General features: G+C 41.1%; 1 protein-coding gene across 1 annotated transcript in view; it reads right to left on the bottom strand.

The window, feature by feature from the left end:
- Positions 1 to 25002, bottom strand: part of SEC14L1 (SEC14 like lipid binding 1) — a 42208-nt gene that overhangs the window by 5384 nt on the left and 11822 nt on the right. The window contains exons 3-12 of the mRNA XM_026068555.1: positions 12959 to 13108; positions 12737 to 12868; positions 10347 to 10475; positions 9866 to 10100; positions 8859 to 8968; positions 7858 to 8047; positions 4792 to 4880; positions 3611 to 3681; positions 2181 to 2352; positions 1732 to 1866 (exon numbers count right to left, since the gene is read on the bottom strand). Of these exons, the coding sequence (XP_025924340.1) occupies positions 1732 to 1866; positions 2181 to 2352; positions 3611 to 3681; positions 4792 to 4880; positions 7858 to 8047; positions 8859 to 8968; positions 9866 to 10100; positions 10347 to 10475; positions 12737 to 12868; positions 12959 to 13108 (1413 nt within the window). The remainder of the gene's footprint in view (positions 1 to 1731; positions 1867 to 2180; positions 2353 to 3610; positions 3682 to 4791; positions 4881 to 7857; positions 8048 to 8858; positions 8969 to 9865; positions 10101 to 10346; positions 10476 to 12736; positions 12869 to 12958; positions 13109 to 25002) is intronic.

The following is a 25002-nucleotide window of genomic DNA, read 5'->3' as shown; positions in this document are numbered from 1 at the left end:
CTGCCATCCTATGTCTTCACACAGATGCAAGCAACGAAACCAAGTGCAGTTCCAGGCACCTCTAGCCAAAAAACCAACTCATCTCACACACATAGACAGAAACCATGAGCCAGCAATGTGCCCTTGGAGCAAAGGCAGCCAATGGTGTCCTGGGCTGCATGAGGAAGAGCACTGCCAGCAGGCTGAGGGAAGTGGTCCTTCCCCTTTACTCAGTCCTGGTGAGGCCACACCTAGAGTATTGCGTCCAGTTCTGGGCTCCCCAGGACAAGAGAGATATGCAGCTACTGGAACGGATCCAGCAGAGGGCCAGTAAGATGACTAAGGGACTGGAGCATCTCGCATATGCGAAGAGGCTGAGAGAGCTGGGACTGTTTAGCCTGGAGAAGAGAAGACTGAGGGAGGATCTTACCAATGCCTTCAAATATCTGAATGGAGGGTACAAAGAGGATGGGGCCAGACTCTTTTCAGTGGTGCCCAGGGATAGGACAGGAGGCAATGGGCACAAACTGAAACACAAGAAGTTTCCTCTGAGCATAAGGAAAAACTTCTTTTACTGTGAGGGTGACTGAGGACTGGAACAGGTTGCCCAGAGAGGCTGTGGAGTCTCCTTCCTTGGAGATATTCAAAAGCTGCCTGGACAGGGTCCTGGGCAACCTGCTGTAGGTGACCCTGCTTGAGCAGGGGGCTTGGACTAGATGATCTTTAATGGTCCCTTCCAGCCTCAAGCGTTCTGTGATTCTGTGAAACCACACTGACATATTTCAAAAGCTGCTGCTCAGATCCTCTTAATTAAGCAACTGATTTGATATATAGGTGCCTAGAATATTTCAAAAATTTAACAACAGTAAGCTGCTCAAAGGTCCTCAAGAGAAGAGAGCTTCATAGTGGTGCTAGTTGCCTATACTGAAAAGACCTTGATATTCCTAGTAATGACATGAAGCAGAGGCAGGACTGACAAAGACAATGGACCTGAACTTCTCTTTCATATAGCAAAGAGCTAGAAAATTGTGATAACACACTGGTTTACAATCATCCTTTGTGGTTCTGAAGCTCACAGTTTGGTCCTCCTTCTCAGCAACTTCCCTCTGAAATTCTGACCAACAATGACAAAAACCAAATCCAAGCATTAAAACCAAACAGCTTAAAAGGTACACGATTTTATAGATTACTCAAGATTCTTTAAGAAAAATTAAAAAACTTAAAATATTTAGGTAACTCATAGCATACCTGTATTTAATATTTCTGCTTGATTTGTATTAAAGTTTTTAGAAAGCAGTTTACACTCTTCAGTCTGTCTAAAACCTCCCTGTACCTCGAGACTGTTGGAAATAATCAAACACTGTATACAAAACTGACTGGGCTCATGCAGAACCTCAGCTGTATGATTATCATGATACATCAAGGAATGCAATCCTCTTCTTGCTCAGTGCTGCGCCAGCATGTCTGCTTGAACTTAAATTGATAGGTAACAGTGAGGACTCTGGTTTTTAACCACGCCCAGGTATTTTGCTAGTCATCTGAGACTTGTTGTGAAGAAATACTGTATTTCTCTTTTTAAAGTGGATCCAGAATAAAACTCTAACCCAGGAGTCCTACATCTTAGGCCCCCCCAAATGATTTGTAGCAGACTGAAGACTACACTCCAAATTACACTCACAATTATTCTGTGTTTTTAGGCTTGCTTGTTTAGAGGAGTGGGGGGGGGATGGGAGGAGGGGGGGAAACACATACCATGCACTCTCCACCAAGGAAATCAGGGATAATTTCTTTATCAATGTAATCCAGCAGTCCCCCAGGACCCTGGTAGTCATTTCCAGCATAAATAAGAAATTTCTTCCTAGTATTGTCATCAATGAATGGACTAACCTATAAACAGTGGAAAACAGAATAGATCAGGTTACCAGATTTTTCTTGAGTAAATTCAGATGGAATCAGTTTTATCACATTAAGCGTTGCCGCCGTCGTTATGCAAAGTTCACATTATAAAGAAGCTAAGTTGTCAGGTGGCGCTTTTACATCCATTCTAGGAATCAGGAATCCTCTGAAAGTGATGTGCCCAAGTGGTAACATTTCCTGCTTATATCTGTTTCTAAAGCCTGACTTTAAAAGCGCTTATACCAACGGAAAGCATGTAGCAGTGTATTGAGGGCACCRTGGAAGACCTGGAATTGCAGACATACCAGCGTCCAAAGAACTGGAAATACTCGTGGTGCTCTCAGGATAAGAAGACGGCCCAGAGTCTCAGGGTAATTGGCTTCAACCACCTCAATGATTCTTAGCAATGCTTTGACACCAGGTCTCCATAAATGCCTCATGTTCAAGCCTTCTAGATCTACTAGACAGGTCCAAGCACTGAATTTGAGAGAGAGAGAGAAAAAATAATAACAATAAAAAAAGGGGGGGGGGAGAGAGAAATCAGTGGCGTCATAACTCTCCTTTTTTATTCAAACATCCAGCGTCCTGAAATGTGTGGACTCCACTGCATGTGTGTGTTTTGGTTCCTTCCATCTTATCTTACAGCATGCCAAGCATGCTTATGGAGTACATACAAGGATCACTTTACACATCATTCACATCTCCCCATGGACATTTCGGACTCCAGGCTCCAGCCAACACAAGATGCCGTCATCACCCTGCCCAAATGCTAAATCATTACTTTTACTGGGAAAGCAATTAAGTGGCCACACTGCTAAGAAACAATTTAACATTCAAGGTGCAGATTTCCTATATTAAGAGAGTGTCCTTTAAGAGTGCCACTGCACTTCAAAGCTAATTCTGTTGTCAGATCTCACTGAGGGATGCTTGTTCTGTAAGAGATGGATTCTTAATACTAAATACTGAGAGCTTCAGCATATGCTTTAGTTACTTTCCAAGTTCAGGTCTCGCCCCAGGCATGGATTCAAGATTTACAGCTGTGCTGCACCAACTACCAACATGAAGCAATGCCCAAGGATTCTATGAAGCAGCAAACCCTTCTTTGTTTCACTTATTAAATATTTAATATGTAGGTATCGTAAAGCTCAGAGGACCACTTCTACAAACAAAGGTCCAGTGGGCAGTATAAGTTCATAGTTTATACACATGAAACCCATCTTTTGGATTTGATTTCCCACTGAGAGCTAAGACAGCAAGCCCTCTAACAGCAAAAAGACAAGCAGACACATGCATCCCCGAAACTTTATGGATTAAGGGAAGGAGTCAGAAATTGAACAGAGTCCAAGAAATGTTGTTTCATCACAGGGCCAAGTCCTCCACTCATTCCACTCCCTTCCACTCCTGGCTATAAAACCCTCTAGAAATAGAGAAGGGAAGTGGGGGGTGCGTTGGTTTGCAGACATCCAACACTGCACAGAAGCAGAGTACTCCAGGTGGAACCGTTATGAGCACAAAACAGACTGGGAGCACGTGTTGCGTTCCCCCCTGGGTTTGGTTGTGCCGACTCACTGAAGTGGCAAGTGGGGTGGGTCCCAGTTAAGTATAACTATACGTGTGTCTCCATGTGAGAGAGAGAGCCTACCCTTTGCTTGGTCCATTTAATAAATTGAGCAGTGTCACACTGCCTGATGTTCCTTTCTCCTTCCCCCTCCCACCCCCGATTCTGCTACTTTACCTTATTGGCCTGCCAAATACTTTTGTGTTCTCCTCACATCGCCTCAGTCCTTCTTCATTTATGGAAAGAACCTGTACAAGAAAACACACTTTTTAGAGAAGAAAGGCCAAAACTGAGCAGGTGGAATAAAGAAAAAAATGTTCATAACTGAAGCCTAATCAAAACTACAAGCTCAGGCCACCATAAACTAACTTAGGTGAAAAAATATATATATGTAAGGGATTTAGGAGTAATGATTTCTAGAAGGATTACAAAGATTAAAATATACTAAGGTCCTGCACATTACTTGAATACTACAGCAGAGAGTTCTACCCAGTGCGTTCGCACCAACCTCTTCCAAAGGATAAACTAGAAATTACTATATTTATCCCATTGGTTTAGCTTGTTGTAAAATAAGCATGCCTTTCTATAAAAGTGATAACATGTGAACAATATCCTCTAGAAAGCTGAGACCCAGAGTGATACAGACAAGAAGCCTGCCTCTCTACACTTCTGCTCCTTTAAGCTTTGATTTCCCACTTATTCAGAAACTAAAGCTGCTTTTCAAGTCAGTGGAAGTAACCTTGAAACACAGCTAGGGCAAGCAAGTAAAATTTAGTATGTGCCTGGAAATGCCACTGGCAGGCAGAAAGGGTACAGTTCAGCCCCTGCTTCTAGTGGTTACTATGGCCATGACTGTTAGTACTTGGAGTCAAAAAATTCTTCAGAACTTGGAATGCTGCCAGCTTTCTGCTTGGAAACCGAGCAGATCCACAGTAAGAGTCAGTCTGGGCGATGCCTTTAAAGAAGCTAACATTACAGGCACGTGCTTTTCCTTTAAAAATAAACTATTCTTATCCTTGGAATACAGGCTTGGAAAAAAATCCGAGCATGGCATTTTCTCTCCTGCACAAATGTAGAGACTTAACTTTGAAGTACTGCACAAACTGCAGAAGAATCTGTGAAAATGCTAACCAATAACTACAGGAGCTGCCAAGAACTACGTCTTTCCGCCATCAGTTTTGCAGTTGGAAAGAATGCAGAAGACCAGCTACCAGGAGCTTTCAGATCTAGTCAAACCAAAAACAGACGGCCAGAGAGTACATCAAAATATCCAGTGTGATGAATGTTCTGGCAGAGCAGGAAATTTCTAAATGAAAATATCACATTGTTAGCAACTTGCTGGCTCCAAAAATACTTACGTATCGAAGCAAGGCCTCTTCCCCAAGAGCTCGCACTAAGCCTTTGGTATCCATCTGTCCCAATCTCAGCACATACAGTGGGCGACCATCTGAACAACAAGAACAAATAGATCAGCATAACCCTTAGTGCAAATTACTTATTTTTACAATAATAGATAAATTGAGTGAACTAGCTTTATGCTAAAATCCAAATGGAAACAAGCCATAGTTCATTCAAACCTTGAGGTATAGCTTGAAGAGGCAGCTCCTGGAGCAGATGGCAATATAAAATTTACCCTGTCTGGCTACATCAAAAGATGACCTGTAGCTAAACTGCAAAGCTTAACGGAGACATCTTGATGCAAAAATACTTCCCCTACCTACAAGGAAAGTCCAAAGGACTTCAGCAAGTACTTTTGTAGATCTTGGTACACACAATCAAAGACACAGGACTACAATTAGTTTGCAGCATAGCTAAGATGCAGGAAAAACTTTAGTCCGTTAGTCTAACTAGCGACTTGCAACGAAGGAGGCAAGCTTTCCACGACACATGCCGTAATATTGCTCCAGAGAGCTCAGCGACCTCTTTGGAAAGGCAATTGCATTGAGTTCTGAGCRCTACTGGCAGCAAAGTGTTAATCCAGAGACCTGCTTTCTTCAGTATTTGCTGAAGTCACACCTTTCAGCTATGCCATTAAATATTATGCGGAACTGGCAAACAGCCTCACTAATGCAGGTTAAGCCTGGTGAGAACAGAATCTGTTCCAGAGATGAGCTTCAGAGAGACCCTCTGCGTTCAAGGCTTGTCTTTTCACAGCCATCTTGCTGCACACCAGGGCATCCTGATACCATCAAGGATAAAGGCTTTAACAAACAACAACTGCATTGGCTGAATCTGAGACTCAAAATTGGGCATTTCTGTCTCTTCGTAATATTCAAGGAGCTAGTTATGTGAAACATCCTCTGTCCTCACCAAAGTTATGATATATTTTTAAGCTTTGTTCCACCTAATCTAGTACACAAGCTTAATCATCACCAACTTATAAAGCTAAATATGCTAGTATGCAAAAAAAAGTTTTCTCCATAAAACAATCTGCCCAAAGTTCTGTTGCCTGTGTTTAGCTTCATTTCCCTCCAACAACTGCAATAAGAGAAGTATCAAATTATCATTAAGTCCTTTAGGACACAGGGAAAGAAACTGTCAAGATACACTGTAGAAAAAAATATTTGCAGAGCTAAACCAAGTTATTTATTCAGCTACAACACTACCACCATGAAAGTTTGCTGAGCCTCTTATATTTTATTAGGTGGTCTAAAAGAAAATGTTATTTTAACATTAAAACGCACATTTATCTTGGAAGGCACCGTTTAGCTTTTGAAACGGTGAACAAAAAGTGCTATTAAGTTTCATAGCAGGTCTCCCTCCCTCTCTGATGCACATGCATGCAGAAACAAACTAATAGTTTACTAACCCTGCTCCACCCAAATGATGCAGGAAAGAATGTCTTTTAACTGACAGTGTTGTATTATCACTGTATATTTTATAATTCATTAGAGCTTTTTGATTTAAAAAGTTTGACTGAAGCACTCTTACCAAAATAAAAGCCACTTAGATATACAAAAATCCGTACTAATTACAAGCACAAGTAATAATTTTCATTCTTTAGCATTAATAGCTCATTCAAGACAATATGCTTTATAACTGCTGCCTTCTTTGCTTTTGTGCTAAAAGCTACTAAGAATTCAGCTATCTTAAGTTTGGCACATTTTGCGTATGTGGGAGGAAAGATGGAAGAATAGAAGAGAGGGCTTTAAAAAAGAATCTACCCACTGCAAAATTTTAAATTACAGAAAATTCCTCAGCTTGAAGGTCCCTACTGTTTCTCCTATTGACAAACCCTGCTTTACTTGTGGGCGTGCTACAAGAGACAAAAGGACCCAAGGGGCAGAATGAAGAGTTTGCAACAAGACTGCAGAACTCCTCAGAAACTATTAAACAACCTTCTGAAGCATTCTGTGCCTTCCTCCTTGCTGGCCGGACCCAGTCACATGCTATCGATGGAGGACGATTTTGGGAAGCAAGGACGAGGAACTGACGGAAAAGAAGGGCACACCCAGCATTCTTTTTCCTAGCACCTACAAGCATATTCTCATTTTCCTTTTTCTCGGTTTGGGGTTTGTCAAACCCAAAGCAGCAGGGGCGAGCCATTCAGACTCTTCAGCCTCGCAGTGCTTAAACTTCTCCCTGGCGCTCCTGGCTCTTGGCCACTATTGCTGACAGCTTCCTGCCCTGTTTCATAACGCTTCTTGTAACAGGAAGAGCTAGCAGAAACAATGGTGCCTAGTGGGGAAAAGACTAAATGAGAACACAGATAACTCGCAGCAAGAGATCATTTCCTTTTCAAAAGAGTCCACCCCGCCTCAAGCAACAAATTCCGACAAGTTTTTCGGATACGTGCGTGTGGTAGCAACAAGATCAGTGCACGATAAAGCAAGCTGAAGGATTTTGGGGGGTGGGGAGGGGCCATAGTTTGAAGATCTGGCCACAGCTCACCATACAGAGTGAAATCAGCCAAAACTTTTTGTCTTCTTAAATAAACCTGCTCTACTTGGTGTTTTTGTAGCACTACACTTACCATTAAACTGATTGCGATGCCAAATAAGTATTCATTTATGCCATCAGCAGACATAGCCAACATCAGGAATAAGTTGATTAGAAAGATAAAACTTATTTACAAACATCCTTTAATCACTGAAAGAGAATACTCATCACCTGCATAACATCCTTCTTCTAAGTATCTCAAGAGCACTGTAGAAACGCAATTAATAACCTTTTCATGCTACTGGCAAAGCAGAGCTCTTTAGAGAGTTCCATGTCATGTCTGGTATTAGTCAGATAAAGATTAGGACCTGGGAGTCTAGCTCAACCAACTAAGGAGCTGGCAATACCAATTTAAATGCATTTAATATATAATATCTGAGAAGTTTCACCAATCTCTCCAGCCATCTCTAGTTAGCAGAAGAGCAACTATCACCTCTAATTCAGAACATATAAATGTTTTTTGCTATCTACAGTATAGAGCATACCTTTGTCATGGTGATGCCAGCCTCCTGCATAGTAATCTTGGAGGACTTGAGGAGGGTTCCAGGTGTCCAGAATATAGTCTACCTGATGCTGTTTACGCCACGTTAGCGACTGGCAAAGAATCTCTCGTGCTTTGTCAATGTTGAAGTCCCGGGCACGCAAAAATCGTAAAATGTGCTCATCCTTCGGGATCTATTAAAAAAGATACTTCATATTCAACGTTTGCAATACGGACAAATGAGAAAACAACAGAAGCTGAAGAAGCTATAGCCCTGAGCCAGTGCAAGAGGACAGTATACAGTATAACAATGGAAGTTACTCAAGCGAATCGTTCTTTGTTTGCAACAAAAACACGAGTGCCATTAGGTATTGCAGCTACCTTGATTTGAGAGATACAATTTCAGAAACTCCTCTAACTCGGTCATTTACAGTTGTATGACCATACTAAGTTAGTCCAATTCATGTGAATCTAGGGACAAAACACAGATTGCATTTCATTGCTGAGTAAAAGGAAAGCCTGGAAGCCAAGACATACATGTGCATTGCAAGCTATGGGAAAATCTGAGAATACACCCTCAAACTTGCTTTCAGTGCTCTGATGGGTCATATTATCTCCCTTTCAATTCTGCACTTTAGGACATAGATTTAAGAATGTTTGGCCAAAAAATGTAAAAAGGAGGTTAGTGTAGAACCAGGCAGACTTGTAAAACTGACATCATTTCCCTGTGCTGGACTACTGACATTCTGGCAAGCAGTTGCGCTAATCATTTAAGCACCTCAGTCAGCAAAATCAGCTGGACAGTTGCAACAAACTCCTTTTATTGTCAGTGCGGAGATTTAATTTAGCTGTTCTGCTTCTGCAGGAGCTTCTCTCTCTTGACCAAAGAGAGGCACTTACCAGGACTAGTTGGCCAGATGAAGTGTGGCATGATGTTTCATCCAGCCCACCTTGCATCTCACACTTTCTGGAATAAAGAGCCACATGAGACTAACAAGAACTTACTTTGCCCTTGTGCGTCTCCTGCAGCCATTTCCTAAGTCGAATGAGGCAGCTTTCTTGCATTGGTGTCAAGTCACCCAGATAACGCTTGATGTAGTCTGCATCTAGCTTGTCTAAAAGAAGACGTACATATGATCAGAGCAGTCATGAACTGGCCTAGTTCAATAGCAAATGATTTTATATGCTGATACCTAAGGTAGCAAACCAGCTGCTCCTATCTGCAGCCTCAGCCAAGTCTGGCTGCATGGAAGTGAGAACTTCTGAATTCTGGTTTAAGGTTTTCTGCTTAATGCAAAAATAAATAAATAAATAAATAAATAATCTTTGCTCATCTTTCAGCAGCAAGTTGCCTTGTCTACTGCTACTACGCACCTTGACACATTCTGTACAGGCAAAATTTGAATAAAGTTTCTTTCAATCAGTGAAAGCAAGACCAAGCCAAAATACACAGTCACCTGATAGATTAATTCTCCTTCTGCAGCTAAGGACTAAAATCAGGCATTTACAAGTGCATTTTCCTAGTACGTTCAGATTTGTCAATTCACAGTACCATGAGACTTGCTTCTTCTGGAAACACACCCAGAAGCTTTGATCTTAGATACTAAACCTCTCAGCACAAGAACTGTCCCAAATTTCCTTATCAATAGGGGAAGGAAGATATAACAGAAGGCTGAATCCAGGGAAGCTTCAGCCCCTTCTTCCCCCATTATCACTAAAGTTACACCCATCCCCAAATTCCAGGGCAAGAAGTAGGCTATTCATTTGCCAGCCAATCAACAGCAGAGAGAAGAGCTTTTCCACTCATGTCTGATCTTCATTCACTAATGAAGATCAGCTGGTAACAGTTATCCAGCTCCCACACAGGTTACTGCTCTTCAAGCCTGCACTTTAACATTAAATGTTACCAAAAAAGGAATTAATGTGAAGGTTTTCAGCTGCACATCAGGAGTGCAGTGCTGAGGGCCTCTACAGTACAAAGAACCTCGCTAAAAGAAGTCAGACAACAGTACCATCAGGCGTTCCTGCTGTAGGCTCTGCAGGGCTGCTTGAGGTGTTGAGGATCTCCTTGTTGTTCAAGCCCTCCTTTGTGGCAGACTCCGGTATATTAATGGCAGGGGAAACTGGTCGCCTTGTGTGGGATGTGCTGCTCTCCAATTTACATGCGACGGGAGGTGTCCAGCGAGGAACAAAGGTTATTCCTTCTTCCTCCAGCTGCTTCAGGTAGTATTCTATTATTTCTTTTCCCTTCAAAAAGGAAGCTTTACTTTAGCTAATAAAAATCCCCATTTAGACACAAAAAGAATTGGGTTGGAAACCCATTAAATGTCCAGATGTCTCTAAAGATTCCACTTCCAAATAGACACACACATTGCCCTAGGCTAAAGGGCAAGCAGCCCAGCTTTTTCAGGGCAGCAATCTGTTACTTCATGGCAGCTACTTTGTCTTTTTATAAGTTAAAGCCAGGCACCTCCTTCATGACTTTCAGCTCACCTTTTTAATATTGCTGGTGTACTGCTTCATGGCAATCTTTTCCACTGTGCTTTCAAAACCAAAGAAAGATTTTATGTCCAGACTTGCTGACTGTTCAAAACAGGTCCAGTCTTCATTGTCAGGATGAACCTGTTAGTTAAAAGGAGGCCATACGCTTTAGTTACCCCTTTGGTATTCTTTTTCTCACAATGTTTTAAATGATTGTCTCATGTTTTTCAGGTTCACATAGTCAAAAATGTCTAAGTGGAATTTTCAGTCTTTTGCTCCTTTTACAGAACACAGATAGAAAAAGGTAAGACTGAAGAACAAAAAGCTGAGAAGCCTTCCTAAAGTCACATGGCTAGCACAGCACATTTTCTCCTTAAAAAGGAAGGGGAGGGAGGAAGAGAAGTGCACCAGTCAAGAGCCAATGGACTAGCCCATTTGTACAACTTACAGTATTTTATTCTTGAGGAAGGTCTACACTACAGTCACAGCCCATCTGTGAAACACGGTAGCGTGGCCCACAGTGACCTCTGTGCTGCTGCAGGTTAGGCTGATAGACAGCAGCAAGTACAGCGTAAGCATTTCCAAGCTCTGCAGTCTAGACGTGCTTGCAACAGGCATACCGCAATAGAACATTCCCTCACTGACCTACAAAGTACCTTAATATTTCGTAGAGAGAAGTATTTTACTTTGTCCTCTCACGATAATACTAAAGAAAGAAGCGTAACCTGCTCATTGGGTTCACAGCTGAACAAGCTGGATTTTGTAGCTACTAAGGATGCCTTTTCCACTTTCTCGCCTTTTTAGGTTTAGAGCATCCCCAACTTTCTTCTTAGCTTATATCATAGTTAGCTGAGAGATGACAAGCAGTTTCAGTCTGCACTACTACTCTCAAGGAAAGTGGTTTTCTAAACTCTCTTCAGCTAAAAGAGATTTGTCTAAGGATGTTCCAATCTGGCTCTGAAATCACGGTTATATAAAAACCTCAGGCTGGATTTCTGAGCGTGCAATTGTCCCGATGTCTTAGATCCCCCCCAGCATCCCTCACAACATGCTAAAATTGACTGGGAACAGTATTCACATATTGAGGCAATAATATCAACTTGAAGTGGAAGACATTTGATTCGACTGCCAGTGAGGGACTGTTCCTCGCCATATATTGCTGCATATAGCTTAAGTTAATGCGTAGAGCTTCAAGGAACAGGACTTCAACTGTTTCCTTTGGAATCTATTTGCCTGTTTAATGCATTTTACAAGACGACGACTATAGAAAAAAGAAGCACTTCCCCTCCTTTACATCTTTCTGCCTTTTGGGGACAGGAGAGGGGAGCCTGTACCACCTAAACGAGTACAAGCTGTGAAAACAGTCTGTAAGAATGTTTCTGTCCAATCATAAATTTAATTACACAACAATTTATTTAACTAAAAAGGAAGTTTTAAAAACAATTTCTTCTTGAACTGTGTTTCCGATTCTGCATTTACCAAGCATTGCTAATTACTTGACTGAATAGAGTAAGGGCAGGCAGAAGCATCATGTTTTGAATGTATTTACCACGTGTACTTTTTTGTATAACACTTCCCTTGTTTAAAGGGATCTTTCACATAAAAATTGCAGGGGAGGTTTAAATGGGGATTGGGCCTTGGAAATAAGTGCAGTAATAATAATTTTTAAAAAATCAGTTAACAGTGTCAAGYAGGTTAGATTTCCACTGACCTTTTAAGCATGGTTCTGTACACAACACAAAACATTTAAGTTATTACCTGCACTTAAAAAGATTGCTGCAATGCAAATAAGTGGCTTACRTTTGCCAGCTAGGATTTGACCTTTAACATCCATTCCAAGTATTACTTCTATAAACATGTATCATATCAGCCTACGGGGTGTTTGATAAGCCATAAAGAAAAAGCATGACCACAGCAGGAAGCACACCACCACACTCCATTGTATCAGAAAATGCCTGCATTGAAGTCCAAGAACAGCCACGATGGAAAGAATTAGGTTAAAACATAGCTGACTTGATGCATGTTTGGAATTGAGCAGAAGGCAAATAAGCTATGTTCAACTTTCCTTTAACAGCTCTGTCAGGGTATCATCAGCTTCAACAAGGCCCACTGTGCCACTACAAACCACAGACTTGCCTAAACAGAGCTGTCAAACACAGCAAATTACGTCACGTTCTTCTGCAATATAAGAAGGTGCTCAACAAGGAGGGTGCCAAACTTACTTCGTTTCTTCAACCAAGCGTGTTACATTTAGCACTAACAACAATTATCACTCACGGTGTTGTGTTGGTTATTTTTTTTCGTAAGGCAAAAGCCAAGAACAATCCAACTTCTGCTTGAGTCCCGAAATCTAAACACTGACTTAATTCCATCTGTAGCACCATCAAGAGCCTGTTACTCACTGTGTAACAGCAGTGCTCATTAATAATGACTCTGTTGGAGAAGGTTTCATTGTAGGCTTCGATATGCAAAGTCCGCTCTCGTCTGTTCAAAGAATTCTTCTGGACAAAGTAGACATAATCCACTCCTGCAATCTGAGGAAGATATCACAGACTCTGTCAAGGTATAATATTCATGTGAAACGATTTACAAAAGTAAAAGACATCCCCTTCAAACCTAAATACCTTTTTCAATAGCCGTGGTGCATCTATATCCAGCTTACAGCGCCTTTCAATCACATGGATAGCTTCATCCTCGCTCTTGTATTCATTTACAGTGTCACTAGCTACAAACATAGGTATTAGAGGACACGTAGGAAATCTTCTTTCATATGCCTGCAAAGATGGAAAGAGAAGAAAACAAGCTATCACCACAATTAATTCTTTTGTATCACCACAATTAATTCTTGTGTGTGTTGGGGGGGGTGTCCTTCGTTGACATTACCAGCATTTTTAAGTATGACACCCCTCATCCTTTTCATAGGAACAGTTGAGCCTCCCACCTCTTCTTTCTGGAGCCCTAGCTATGGCTGAAAATCACAGTACGTTCCAAACAAACCATTTATTAAGGTGGTCCTCATATAGCCCTATCTAGGCAAAGCATTTTTTTAAAACTACACAGGAAACACCCTGTTTCTCCCCTTCCCCCCCCCCGCAAAAGAAACTGTTTGTTATGTACAGCGACAATTCTCTTGTCAGTAATAACAGTAAAATAAGACCTTAAGACTCTCTATTTCTAAAATACTACAAGAGAAAACAATGATGTCTTAGATTAAAAAAAAAAACCCACATGCTAATTATCAGTGTTCCACCAAGATGTCTASAGTTTCCCATACAGCTCCCAAAGGTCTCATAAAAACATTTCAAAGCTTATTGCTTAAGTTAATCGAGCTCTCAAGCTCCCTATGCACCGGGTATTCCTAATGATTTCACTGCACATTTTATAAGCTTATAATTTTAACAATATATTGTAAAGCTTTCCGACAAAATGAGTTGATTTAAGTTTTCTGTAACAATGCAGAGATACCAATAGCTCTGATTTTAGTTAGAGAAGATGGTCACATTAATGAGCTGATCTCTTAAATGACACACACAAAGACAATAGTACTAATCTGACACACTTGAACAGATTAGTCATGAAGAGCCTGGGATCAGGCAAACAGGGGTTATTCCCTATCAGTAAGCCTCTACCTCCTTGTTCAATTTGGCTTCCCCCCCCCCTTTTTCTCCCCCCCCCAGCAGAGTGGCAGTAAAATAACTAGTTCTCTAGGCTGCTTTTCAGACCCTGAACTCTTTCCTTTTTGCTGTTAGTACCAAAACCTTATTTAGCTTTGGTGAAGAGGCAGGACTTGCAAGGTGTTTGGACACAGAAGAAAAAACTCCAGTAACATAAATAAAGTAAATCTGAGAGCAGAACATGTAACATGAAATTATTTCAAGAGCTAAAATACACGTTTAGCCCTTTTAAATAGTCTCAGCTGCTCTTTATATAGCTGGATCATGGCAGAAAACAACGTCAGCAGGGAGAGGGTGTGGAAGAAAATAAGCAGCAGCTGCAGAAAGTATGCAACAGCAGCAGTGAAAAGACAAGGTCTCTTAATTTTTCCTTTATAAGATGACAAATACTTAATTTGCTAAAAGTGTTCAGAAGCAGCAGTGTTACTATGGCGATGGCAGTGCAACGCACTAAAACAGCACCAGCTTCCCCCCCCCGTATCTTTTTAAACCATTTTTCACAGCATGACTATCCCGAGTGCATAAAGCTCTGCTGTAACGCGCTAGAAGTACAACCAGTGAGCACACATGCTCCGTTTTTTTTTAAATGGGGCTCTGCACACAACTGGTTTTGTTTAAATTAAGAATAGGAATAATTTCTGGGTTCAGAGCTGCATGCACAACAGAAGTGACAAAGCATTAATGTTGTAGCACAGCAACAAGCAGTGGAAGAAAAACTTTGACAGCTCCAAGAGAAAGGGAGGATGGGTCCTGTTCATATTATGGTGTCAGAAGCTGCGTTTCTCCTTTCTTTCTTTTATGAGGCTCTTGTTTCTTTGGACAGAAGGCTATAGATTTTCCAGGCGCTCGTGAATTTCTCAGCTCTCTCCCCAACTGAGTGCCAATGTTCTTTCTATATTAATCACTATTGCAACTATATTAAGACTGAGGTTAAATGCTGCCTGAGCTAGGAAAGGAGCAGATTGGGAGGGGGGGGAGGACTGCCAGAAGCAGCAGAATAAGTATGTTTCTCAGACTGCTCCATCTCAGACAACTTTTTGAGAACCTTACACTAAAACAATTATCTACTCTTCCTTCTCTTCAGTTTATGAAACATGTAAAAATACTTTGCGAAACGTTATACTTYAGGATTACAAGGAACTTTCCCCATGAGTAACCCCCTTTGTACAAGCCCTTACAAGGCTCCTTCCTTGCACATATTGATGAGTTTCTCATCTTATTCCTCAAAATGYTTCCCATTTACCCTGTGAACACTAGCAAATCACAGCCTTACCTGCTCAAAACTGTTTACTGAACTGTAAGCAAAAAAAAAAAAAGCTACCTAGCAAGAATTTGTTCTATTGAATGTGTTCGTTTTGGAAAAGAATGAAATAATTAGCTGCCAAAAGCTGGCAAGCTTAATGCTGAGAGCAACAGCGTACTTGAAGGTTTCAGACAGATTAACAGCAACAAATGATTCTTTCTTTCCTAAGAATGTGCACACGYCGTACTGAGAACTGTTCACAGACAATTTTATTTAGGCTCTTTGATTAGGCTGTTTTTATTTCTGTAAGTTACATACAATTGCCAAGGTATTCTGGTAATGCATCATTTCTCAGCACAGCCTCATCTGAAGAAAAAGTGATCACAGTAAACTTTAGCTACACCAAAACATGGCATCTGATTGAAACTTGTGCCCCAGTAACTTTCCACAGAGCAGTAAACATAGCTGCGTCTTCCACAGGCGGTAAACACAGTTCTCCTTCACCCTGCAGAGCAGGCAGGAAAAAGCTGCTAGAGACTATAGGATCCTTGTAGATCTTGCTTCACCATGGATGAAGGCAGTACAGGAAAGAGCCCCAGAATTTAAGAGTAGTACAGAAACACCGAATCAGAGAGTAGTTGGAAGGGACCTCCGGAGATCATCTGGTTGCCCAGGACTGTGTCCAGTCAGGTTTTGAGCATCCCCAGGGATGGAGACTCCACAGCCTCTCCAGGCAACCGTTCCAATGTTGGGCCACCCCCACGGCGAGGAAGGATTTTCTTGGGTTCAAGTGCAATTTCCTGCGTATCCGTTTGTACCTGCCATCTCTCATTCTGTTCCTGGCAGCCACCGAGAAGAGTCTGGCCCCATCCTCTTGACGTCCTATCAGATATTTTTACATATTGCTAAGACTTCCCTCCACTCCCCACTCCCCAAGCCTTCTCTTCTCCAGGCTGAAGAGTCCCAGCTCTCAGCCTCTCCTCATTCGAGAGATGCTCCGCCAGTCCCTTAATCATCTTTGTTGTCCTTCGTTGGACTCATTTCAGTAGGTCYATGTCTCTCCTGCACTGGAGAGCCCAGACTGGACACAGTACAACACTACATGATCAATATAAGATACTGGGTCAAAGCAGTATGTGTCACCAAGACTGGAGCTATTAAAGGAGAGCATGGGAAGATTAAAGGCAATCAAGTGCTTTTTCTTTTCTAATAACAGAATTTGAAGGATTTTCCCCCAACATTTATGTGCTTTGAAACAGAAATTTTCAAGTCCAGCTTCGCATACAGGAAATAACTAAACTGCATTATCCAATATTCCTTCAGTAGTCTGATAACATAGTATAATGCAAATGCTACATATGTTTTTCCCTCCATGATAGAGGTGTCTCTTCACAAATAAGATTAAGTGCTACACATTTTTTCCCCTCAGGATTTCAGTTCTTCTGCCTAGATGCAACCACAAAAGCCAGTTAGTTCCTCTAAAGCAAAGCATCTGCAGTAATACTGCTGGACTTAGTTTGACACGGCAATGCAAGAATGAAATGCTGCTGCTCTAGTAGTAACTTTTATGCTCTGGGAAGGATGCTGTAATGACACTTCTGAATTTTACACCAATTACTCAGGTGCATTTAAAAATATTTTGTGTGGAGAATCTGCTGTTACAAAAGTAAGAGCAGCAGGTGTKAACATCCTCAAAACCTCTATAATCAGTATTGGGCTTCACATGGAAGAAGTCACAACACCTCTTYGGCCAAGAGAAACATGTATGCACAGACCTTTCAAAAAGAATTCAAGCCTGCAACCCTGCTGTTCCCTAATAATGTACTTTTAATTTTTCCCACTAGCCTGGAAACATTTGTGTACTCTGATACATCAAAAGCTGGCATTGTACTTCAAGAAAAACACAGTATGGTGAAGCAGCTTGAACTTCAAATTTAATGGGCTCATTATATAAACCCGTAAGTGCCTCAATGCACGTTAGCAGTAAGAACATTGACAAGCATGATTTCAACTAAAATAGTACTGTATCAAAGCTTCTTTCCCAACCACTTCCCTTAGCAACTCATGTTCAGARTACAGTCTAAACAATGGGATTTATTTTACTTTTGTTAGTTTTTCAGCTGTGTTTAAAGACATGAAAGCAATTCAGAAGCGAGACTATTCTAAACCCATTGCAGTGGTTTCTCATATCTGTGGGCATTATACTTGCACTGCTCTGAGGTTTTTTGATCTGTAATACTAGCAAGAATGGGACCCTTCCAAAATATAAAGTTTAGAGCACCATTTAGCTACAATCCCAATCCAACTTTCAAGAAGACCAAAGACGCCAATTCAGCTTTTTGCTTCTCAAACCATACCCACAGCTAATAAAGTGTTGACAATTTGAKATTAGGCATCTACTCTGTCCTAGGTGAAAAAAGCAAGTCGTACTAATCTGTTAAGAGAAGCCGAATAATTTATTTCGCTAGGTAGCAYATTCTTCCTATACCAAGGTCCCAGGCTCCTGCCTTAAAGGATAGGGATTAAAGTATTTCCATTAGATGACTCAAAATTAACTTGTATGCTAAGAAGAAAAATAATTAACAAAATTTGCAAGCAACCTTATACTGTGCCATTATTTCCATAGTAGTCAAATGCTTTGAATACTACTTTTAGTCTGGTGAAATGTCCATAGGAACTCCAGTTACCATTCAGAAAATTTAAGCATGTCAAGTGCTTTCTTAACAGCTTAATTGCAGGAAACAGGCTGTTGGGAGGTTGTATTTCTTTTTAATGTTTTCTAATCAAAACTGCAAAACCAGTAACCTTGTAAGAGTGGTGTAAGAGCACCACATTTTACCGGTGCACCCCGAGGGAACGTATGAAGAGATTCCTGTTAACAAGCAGAGGACTGATTTGATTGACATGTATGCCACATACAAACTTTTAATTTATGCTTGCAACACCTGACTGCATTTGGTTGCTAATCTGCAAGTGCATAYCAACATTCAGCATGCTTTCCTATCCATTGCAAGTATGTGCAATTTCCGAATTATTCATAAACACACAGAGAAACAGGAACGGTCACTCAGGCAGAGTACCGCACGAGCCCAGACTGCATTACACCAGCTTGATCGTTCTTGCCCATCACTCTTCATATCCCCCTTCTTCCCCCCCCATCAGAGCACTACAGATCAACAGGAAAAATAYTGACTCGTGGGAGACCAACCAAGAGGTTTCAAAATGGCAGCTGCATTTGAAAGAAACTATTTTGGACTGACTCTCATAAATCAGCAAATACCTTCCCATCCTTCGCGTATATCTCAGGGCAAAACYGTATTAGTTCACATGTTAATAACCAATTTTGGTGGGGGGGGGGGGAGAGAAGAGGAGAGGGAAGGAAGCAGATGGTTAGAGAAGATGCATTTCAAAAAGCTTCAAAACCAGTTATTGGGTAAACCTGCATTCCTGGTCACTAGGAAGGGGAAAGTGAACTCTGCTACAGCTTTGCAAAGGAAAAACACAATATATGGAGAGTCAACTCTTTGGAAGAGGAACACTTTTGGGGAGCAATTCTGGAAAGCCAGGCAGTCTTCTTAGAAAGCTATCCCCTCACCGCCACCACCCAGACCTCTGCTATCACGCAAACAGCAATGCTAAGCTTTGGGTTTTTTGCAGTTAACTTCCCCTTCAGCACGGCTCTCCACAGCAGCCGCCTGTTCGAAGCGGGCTTAAGTGTTATTTTCCACTGTTTTCACTCTGTTAAATGTCCATGTTTACAATGAGAGAAGTTATTTTCTTATTTCTGGGAAACGAAGGCTGTTTGGCAGCAACTCTGTACTAAGAGCTGTCTTTGGAGAAGACCAAGACGACTTTAGTCGCACAAGTGAGGCTTATTTAGGACTACAGACAACCCACTGAGCATGCAAGAAGATTCAGACCTATGAATGAATCTGAAACACAAAAATCACCTACACGCACATCCTTAGTCCATGACAAATGCGTAGTTGTGTAATTAACCTTACTTTTCCTTTTTTCTTTTGTAAATTCTGGCCCAGTGCCTATGCTGTGAATGCATGACTAGTCAGACTTTCAAAGCATTGGGATGATACTGCAGAAGTGGTATTTGTAAAAACTGCATATTAGATGCAAGAGACCTTCCCTACTCCTTTTCTCAAGGGTGTAGAGAAGAAACATTATGACTTGCTTTACAAGGAAAAAATACGAATTTAAGACTCCTGCTGCAATTTCTGAAGTAAGTTCTTTGGTTGAAAAAGGTTAAAATTAGGACTAAAACATGATATGCTTTCTCCAGAGCTTAACCATTGGTGACTCTTTTGCTGGCGAAGCCGCYGGCTATCACAGCAAGATCAGCAAACAAGATGTTTGCCTAACAACTTACCACTGAACTAGATTTAAGCAATGAGAAACTACATCAGAAAATATCTTGTGTGGAAGCCCTTTGTCTGAATTAAGAATGATAAGTCTTCACCTGAATGAAGTCTCCTTCAAAGACTTTAGGAATCAAGAAAGAGCAAGCAGACAGCAAGTGTTCATTAAAGAGGAAGGTCCTGTGTTACATTTTGTTTTCTTTAAAAAAAGAAACCAAATCCCAATAACCCTTGAATATGCCTTCATTTTAATATACTCATTTTGGTAGGGAGAAATTCATCCACTCCAAAAATTTCACTGAACAGTTAGACGAAAATCCAGCCTTTTCAAACGGAGCTATGCTTGAGAAGGGTGTGAAGAGCTGAAAAGAACTGGCAGAACACTCGGTTTGACAGCCATGCAGATGGCTCCATGGGGACAGCTGTAACCTATGGTGGGATGTATTCTGGTGGCTTTCTTAAAAGGAGAGCTGACTGACATTCACCTGGCAAACCCGAGTAACTAAGTAACCTCTTATCCTAAGCTACAGGAAAAAAAAAGTTGTTGCAAAACAACTCTCCTTCCTCCCCACCACACTCTGCTACACTGGCAACTACATCCCAGTCTTACTTTACTTCGTCCCTCTTCCAGTACTCCCTCTATTAGAGTCCAAAAGCATTTTACCCCGTTGCTGCCCAAGTAACTCAGGAACGGGAACGTTCTGTTCACTCACCGTTCCCAGGTACAAGATGAAATTAGGCCCTTAAGTATTGGCGACAAAAACATATCCAAGAGAAAATAACCAACCTGTCCATAAGTTATATAAAAAAAGACCATCAGTAAGACAAGCATTCTGCTTTTTAGAGGTTAAAAATTTCTTCTTGTTTCCTACGTAAGTGTACAAAGTGTTATTGATCTAGACTCATTAGTGTATTTAGTGTAAGCTCCCAGGTCAGGGAACAAGCAGTGCCTGTACTTTTCACGTACTATGCAAAGCAAAGCATCCCAAGCAACTCGAACAGCCCAACTACCTACTACAGAAACAAAGCCTAGCTTTAAAGTTTCAAAAAAGATAGCGTTTACACTCTAGAACTTGCATAAAAGGGGCTGTTAAAGGTTTATATAATTATGCAGCAAATCTAAGAACTACAACCAGGTTTTCATTCTTGAAGGTTTAATTTGGAGGGGGTAATACAGACTACACAAATATACAACCCTAATTATGGGACAAGTACTAACAAGAGCCTACTATGCAGGGATTCTGTTGAGGAATTCTAATTAAAGGCTAATTCATTTCTCAAACAGTGACAGTAGCTTGAAAAATAATCTCAGATGCTCTCCAGTCTGGAGAGCAGAGCTTTCAGGTAAAGAGTATCTGGGAAGAAAAATCAGTAATGGTTTAAGAAGTTATTGCAGCACGATGCTCAGATTCTTTTAAGATTAAATGCAAACTCATTCTACTATGCTGTTTAACAGATGCCCTGAAAACCTTTAGAACATTTCTACTTTAAGATGCTATACTGCAGCGGTGCTCAGAATTCTAGCTGAGGTCTGTCTCTCTCATCTTCGAAACATCAAGGGCCCAACTGATTCAAAAGAGAATAATATACTGAGTCAGTCATGACCATCACAGACTATTCAGTCCTGCACAGTTCTCAAAGTATTCAGTACGTTTCAATGGCCCACAGAATTTATTATTCCTTCTACCAGGCAGGTTAACAGGCCTTGCCACACGCAGAGCAGATACAGAACTGCTGCTTGAACCCCAGACACGCGGCGAGGAAGCTTTCTGTCCTTYGCACCCATTCTGCAAGTTCTCGAAGCAGAAAGTTGAAAATGCAACCAAGCGATGCCTGAAAGCRATGAAGACTTTGCCCACCAACACTGCAAAGCAAGCTGGTGTACAGACTAAACTCAGATTYAATACCTGCTCAGTAATGTTGTATGAAGAGCTTTGACACAGCTGGAAGCAACAATAAATTCAAAACTACTGTGTGCTTTAGCTGAAACAACTTACTCTATTTGAGACTACGAAACTTTAGAAACAATTTTATGTTTGCTTTTGGATCACCATCATTTCAAACAACACTTGTTTATATATACTAAGGATATTACCAGCCAGCCAAAACACATATGGGTGGTACGCAGGGCAAAACAAAACCACCTTTCAGAATAGAGGCTCTGYGCCTTTCTACAAGGAACAAAAGCATACAAAAGATTACGCATAAYGGGGAAGTATCAACACTTATCTCAACACAGCTAAGCGGACATAGTCCAGACTATTTCACACCTATTTAATCTCTTCCAAGTCTTCTGTAGGGTGAAAGGAACAGCTTCTTGTTAAGTTTCAGACATAACAATAGCTTTATGCATACAGCCAGTCATAAAAATCCTGAAACGCCACTGGAACGGCATTATAAATGGAGCTGTATTCTCAGTTTGCAGTTCGAGTGCTGCTTATATGAACACTTCTCACCACCACCCTTGATTTCTGACAACAGGACCCTTCATGTGTTAACGTGGCTACAAAGCACTTTCAAGCAAATATAATAGACTCCCTAATACATGAATACTGGCGTTTCTGTTCATCTCCTTAGTTCAAGCAGCATTTCCATGGTTACAGTGTTGATGATTATTGGCTTTAAATACATTCCAAATATAGATCAAACGCGTAGCTTGGCATTTTAAACAGCCCTAATAACTACCATGCGGGCTAGTTCTTGTATATTAGCTCCAAATCCCTCAAAGGTGTAATGCACTCAAATATCATGCTATAGTACCACCTGAAAACTTAATAAGCAAACTGTTTATTATATTATCCAGGCCATTCATAGAAGCAGTATCTAGAACTGGCCAGACCTTTACGGAACCTCATCACAGCATTTGGTCAGTATTCCAAAATTTTGTTATCTGTCTTAAAAATAGGTTCTTTTAGCTTGTGCTTAAGCTTGCTTGCTTGGAGGACACCATGCAGGGATAGCATTAAGAGTCCTACTGAAACCAAAATATAGTACTTACTGCAAAACATCCTACCCATGAACCACATGCACAGCAGAGGACTTTGGGATAGTATCTTAGCTGTCAATCACAATACACTGTTTGCGATAAATAACACCTCTAGGTGCTTAATAAACTCTGAGCATATCGAAGGAAATACTTGATGCTATATTTTCACAAAACATTCCTGACAGATTTGAGTTACACTAAAAAGACATTAGCCTATTTACTTAAGACTGCCCCAAACCAAAAGCAAGGTAGAAAAGGAGAAAAGCAGAAGCAAGGAGTTATTGGGGATCGGGAAGCTCTGCGGTAAGCTTCCCTTGTATTAGGGCATAAAGGCTACGGAGCAAGTGAATCACAGCTTTAGAGTTAAATCGAGTCCAGCATCTTCAAGCCAGAGTATAAAGCTATTTTAATATTTCATTACAATAATTTAGGAGGTAGAATAAAGCAGGAGATTCAAAACCATCTACAAAGCAATCATCCATCTAAGTGCCATTAATTCACAGAATTTTATTGGTAATTCACTGTTGAGTCATGCAACTGTGGTAACCAACTTACAGGACAGAATGGGGAGCTTCAGACTTCTGCTTTCCTGCACCAGGAGATGACAGAGACAGAAACCTCTATTCTGAAGAGGTATGTGAGCAGTCAAGCCACACGCATAGGTTCTTTCTGTACAGATCACTGTTTTATCCCCTTAGCATACCCTTCTTGCATGGATACTATTCATTAGTAAACATTTTCATTTCAGGAAAGTGCTCATATTGGGAAATTTTACTAGCAAAATTATAGCAGTATGGTTGTTCCATACAGTTGCATATAATGCAACCGAATGGGGACTAGCTCTTAAACACCTAAGGATCACTCTGTCTACAGGCAGACACGCAGGCACCCTCCAAACAAAAAACAAACTCTCCAGGGATTTAATGCAACTTTATTCAGGCTTTCAGTGGTAAGGAGATACCAATTCAGCAGGCAAGATCCAGTTTGGGGATACAGAATCTGACCTGAAGACAAGGGCTAACATTCCATCTTTTATCAGCAAAAGAAGATCTTTAATATCCACAGGCATGCCTCAAMAGCACTTCAACTGGAAGAGTGGTTTCTTTAAAGCAGATAGGAGTCATTTGTGGTTTGCTGAAATAAATCTGCACAGCTGCATCCATGTAATACTTGTTTCTCTGTACAGGAGGCTGAATGTCCATCTTCAGAGAACGAATGACTGGGGTGCAATTTGGGGAGAGGGGATAGAGCCACTACAAGAATTGAAGAGCTACACTCACCCATCTCACAGATATGCACAAGAGGATCATTCATTCTTCTCCTCCCTTCAAGAAGTCTAGAAAGCCTCAAAGAGCACAGGGCACAGTGCCACTCCACTAAACAGTAAAGTGAGCCTAACAGCTTACAACTTCAGTTACAACCTGTGCACAGTCTTGTGACATGAATCTCTAAAACAAGAAGCCGAATAAAGAGAAGTTGGGCATGTACCACTCCTCTTCCTCAAGGTAAAAGGAAGAAGGACAGAAAACCCCAACATGCTGAACCTAAATGGAGTAATTTCAATCTTCCTTTCCTTTGGAATAAGTTGGGAAAGCCTGATCACTCAGATTAGGCTAGGTTGAGACTGGGAAACCAGCATCAAAATGCTGGATGGAAAAAAACAGCATTGCTCTGGTCCAGGTTGCAAGTGGAACCTCAAGGACAGACTTTATAGTCATGTTGTGGGTACTTTTCAGCATACACAGACCTTAGCTGACTTAACATGGGTTATAGCAACATCAGATTACTTGCAATTTCACTTAAATTTGTGTATATTAAATGTATGAGTGTATCCAAAAGTGAGCATTTGCTCTGCCCGTGTTCCAAGCAAGTCAGACAGAAATTCGTTCTAGCCCAGAAGCCACCTAGCTAAGCRAGCACACCACTTCATTTGACAGACTGTGCCATGCAATTGGAATCAGCTTCAGTAGTTTCTAGGGTAGGAAGCTTGGCTTCTGACCCTAGTTGCACAGGACATAACTGCTTTGGTTCAAGGTTAAAGTATTATGGAGAAGAGTCAGACCTCTAAAAGAGCATCACAGAAAAGCTGGCAAGAGGCCAGCGAAAGCTTAAACACTTAGAGACTAACATGTGATTACTGGGGAATGTTAGCAATTCTGGAACACTTCCTCTTTCCTTGGAACAATTGTTGTATACAGACCTTTACACAACACAGGAACATATCTTTCTTTGGAATTTTAAGATATACACATTGAATTAAAGGACTGTAAACTATTGAGCTTGTCATACTATGAGCTRAAAGGAACCATTACTAGTCTTACAGCAGCTGAACAATAACAACTATGCTCAGCATGGCTAACTGACATCTTGCAAATACAGAGTATACTGGCACACT

The sequence above is a fragment of the Apteryx rowi genome, unplaced genomic scaffold, assembly GCF_003343035.1.
Source record: "Apteryx rowi isolate R43461 unplaced genomic scaffold, aptRow1 scaffold_275, whole genome shotgun sequence".
Lineage (NCBI taxonomy): Eukaryota > Metazoa > Chordata > Aves > Apterygiformes > Apterygidae > Apteryx > Apteryx rowi.
The sequence above is the reverse complement of the archived record's forward strand: the minus strand, read 5'-3'. Positions and strand labels throughout refer to the sequence as shown.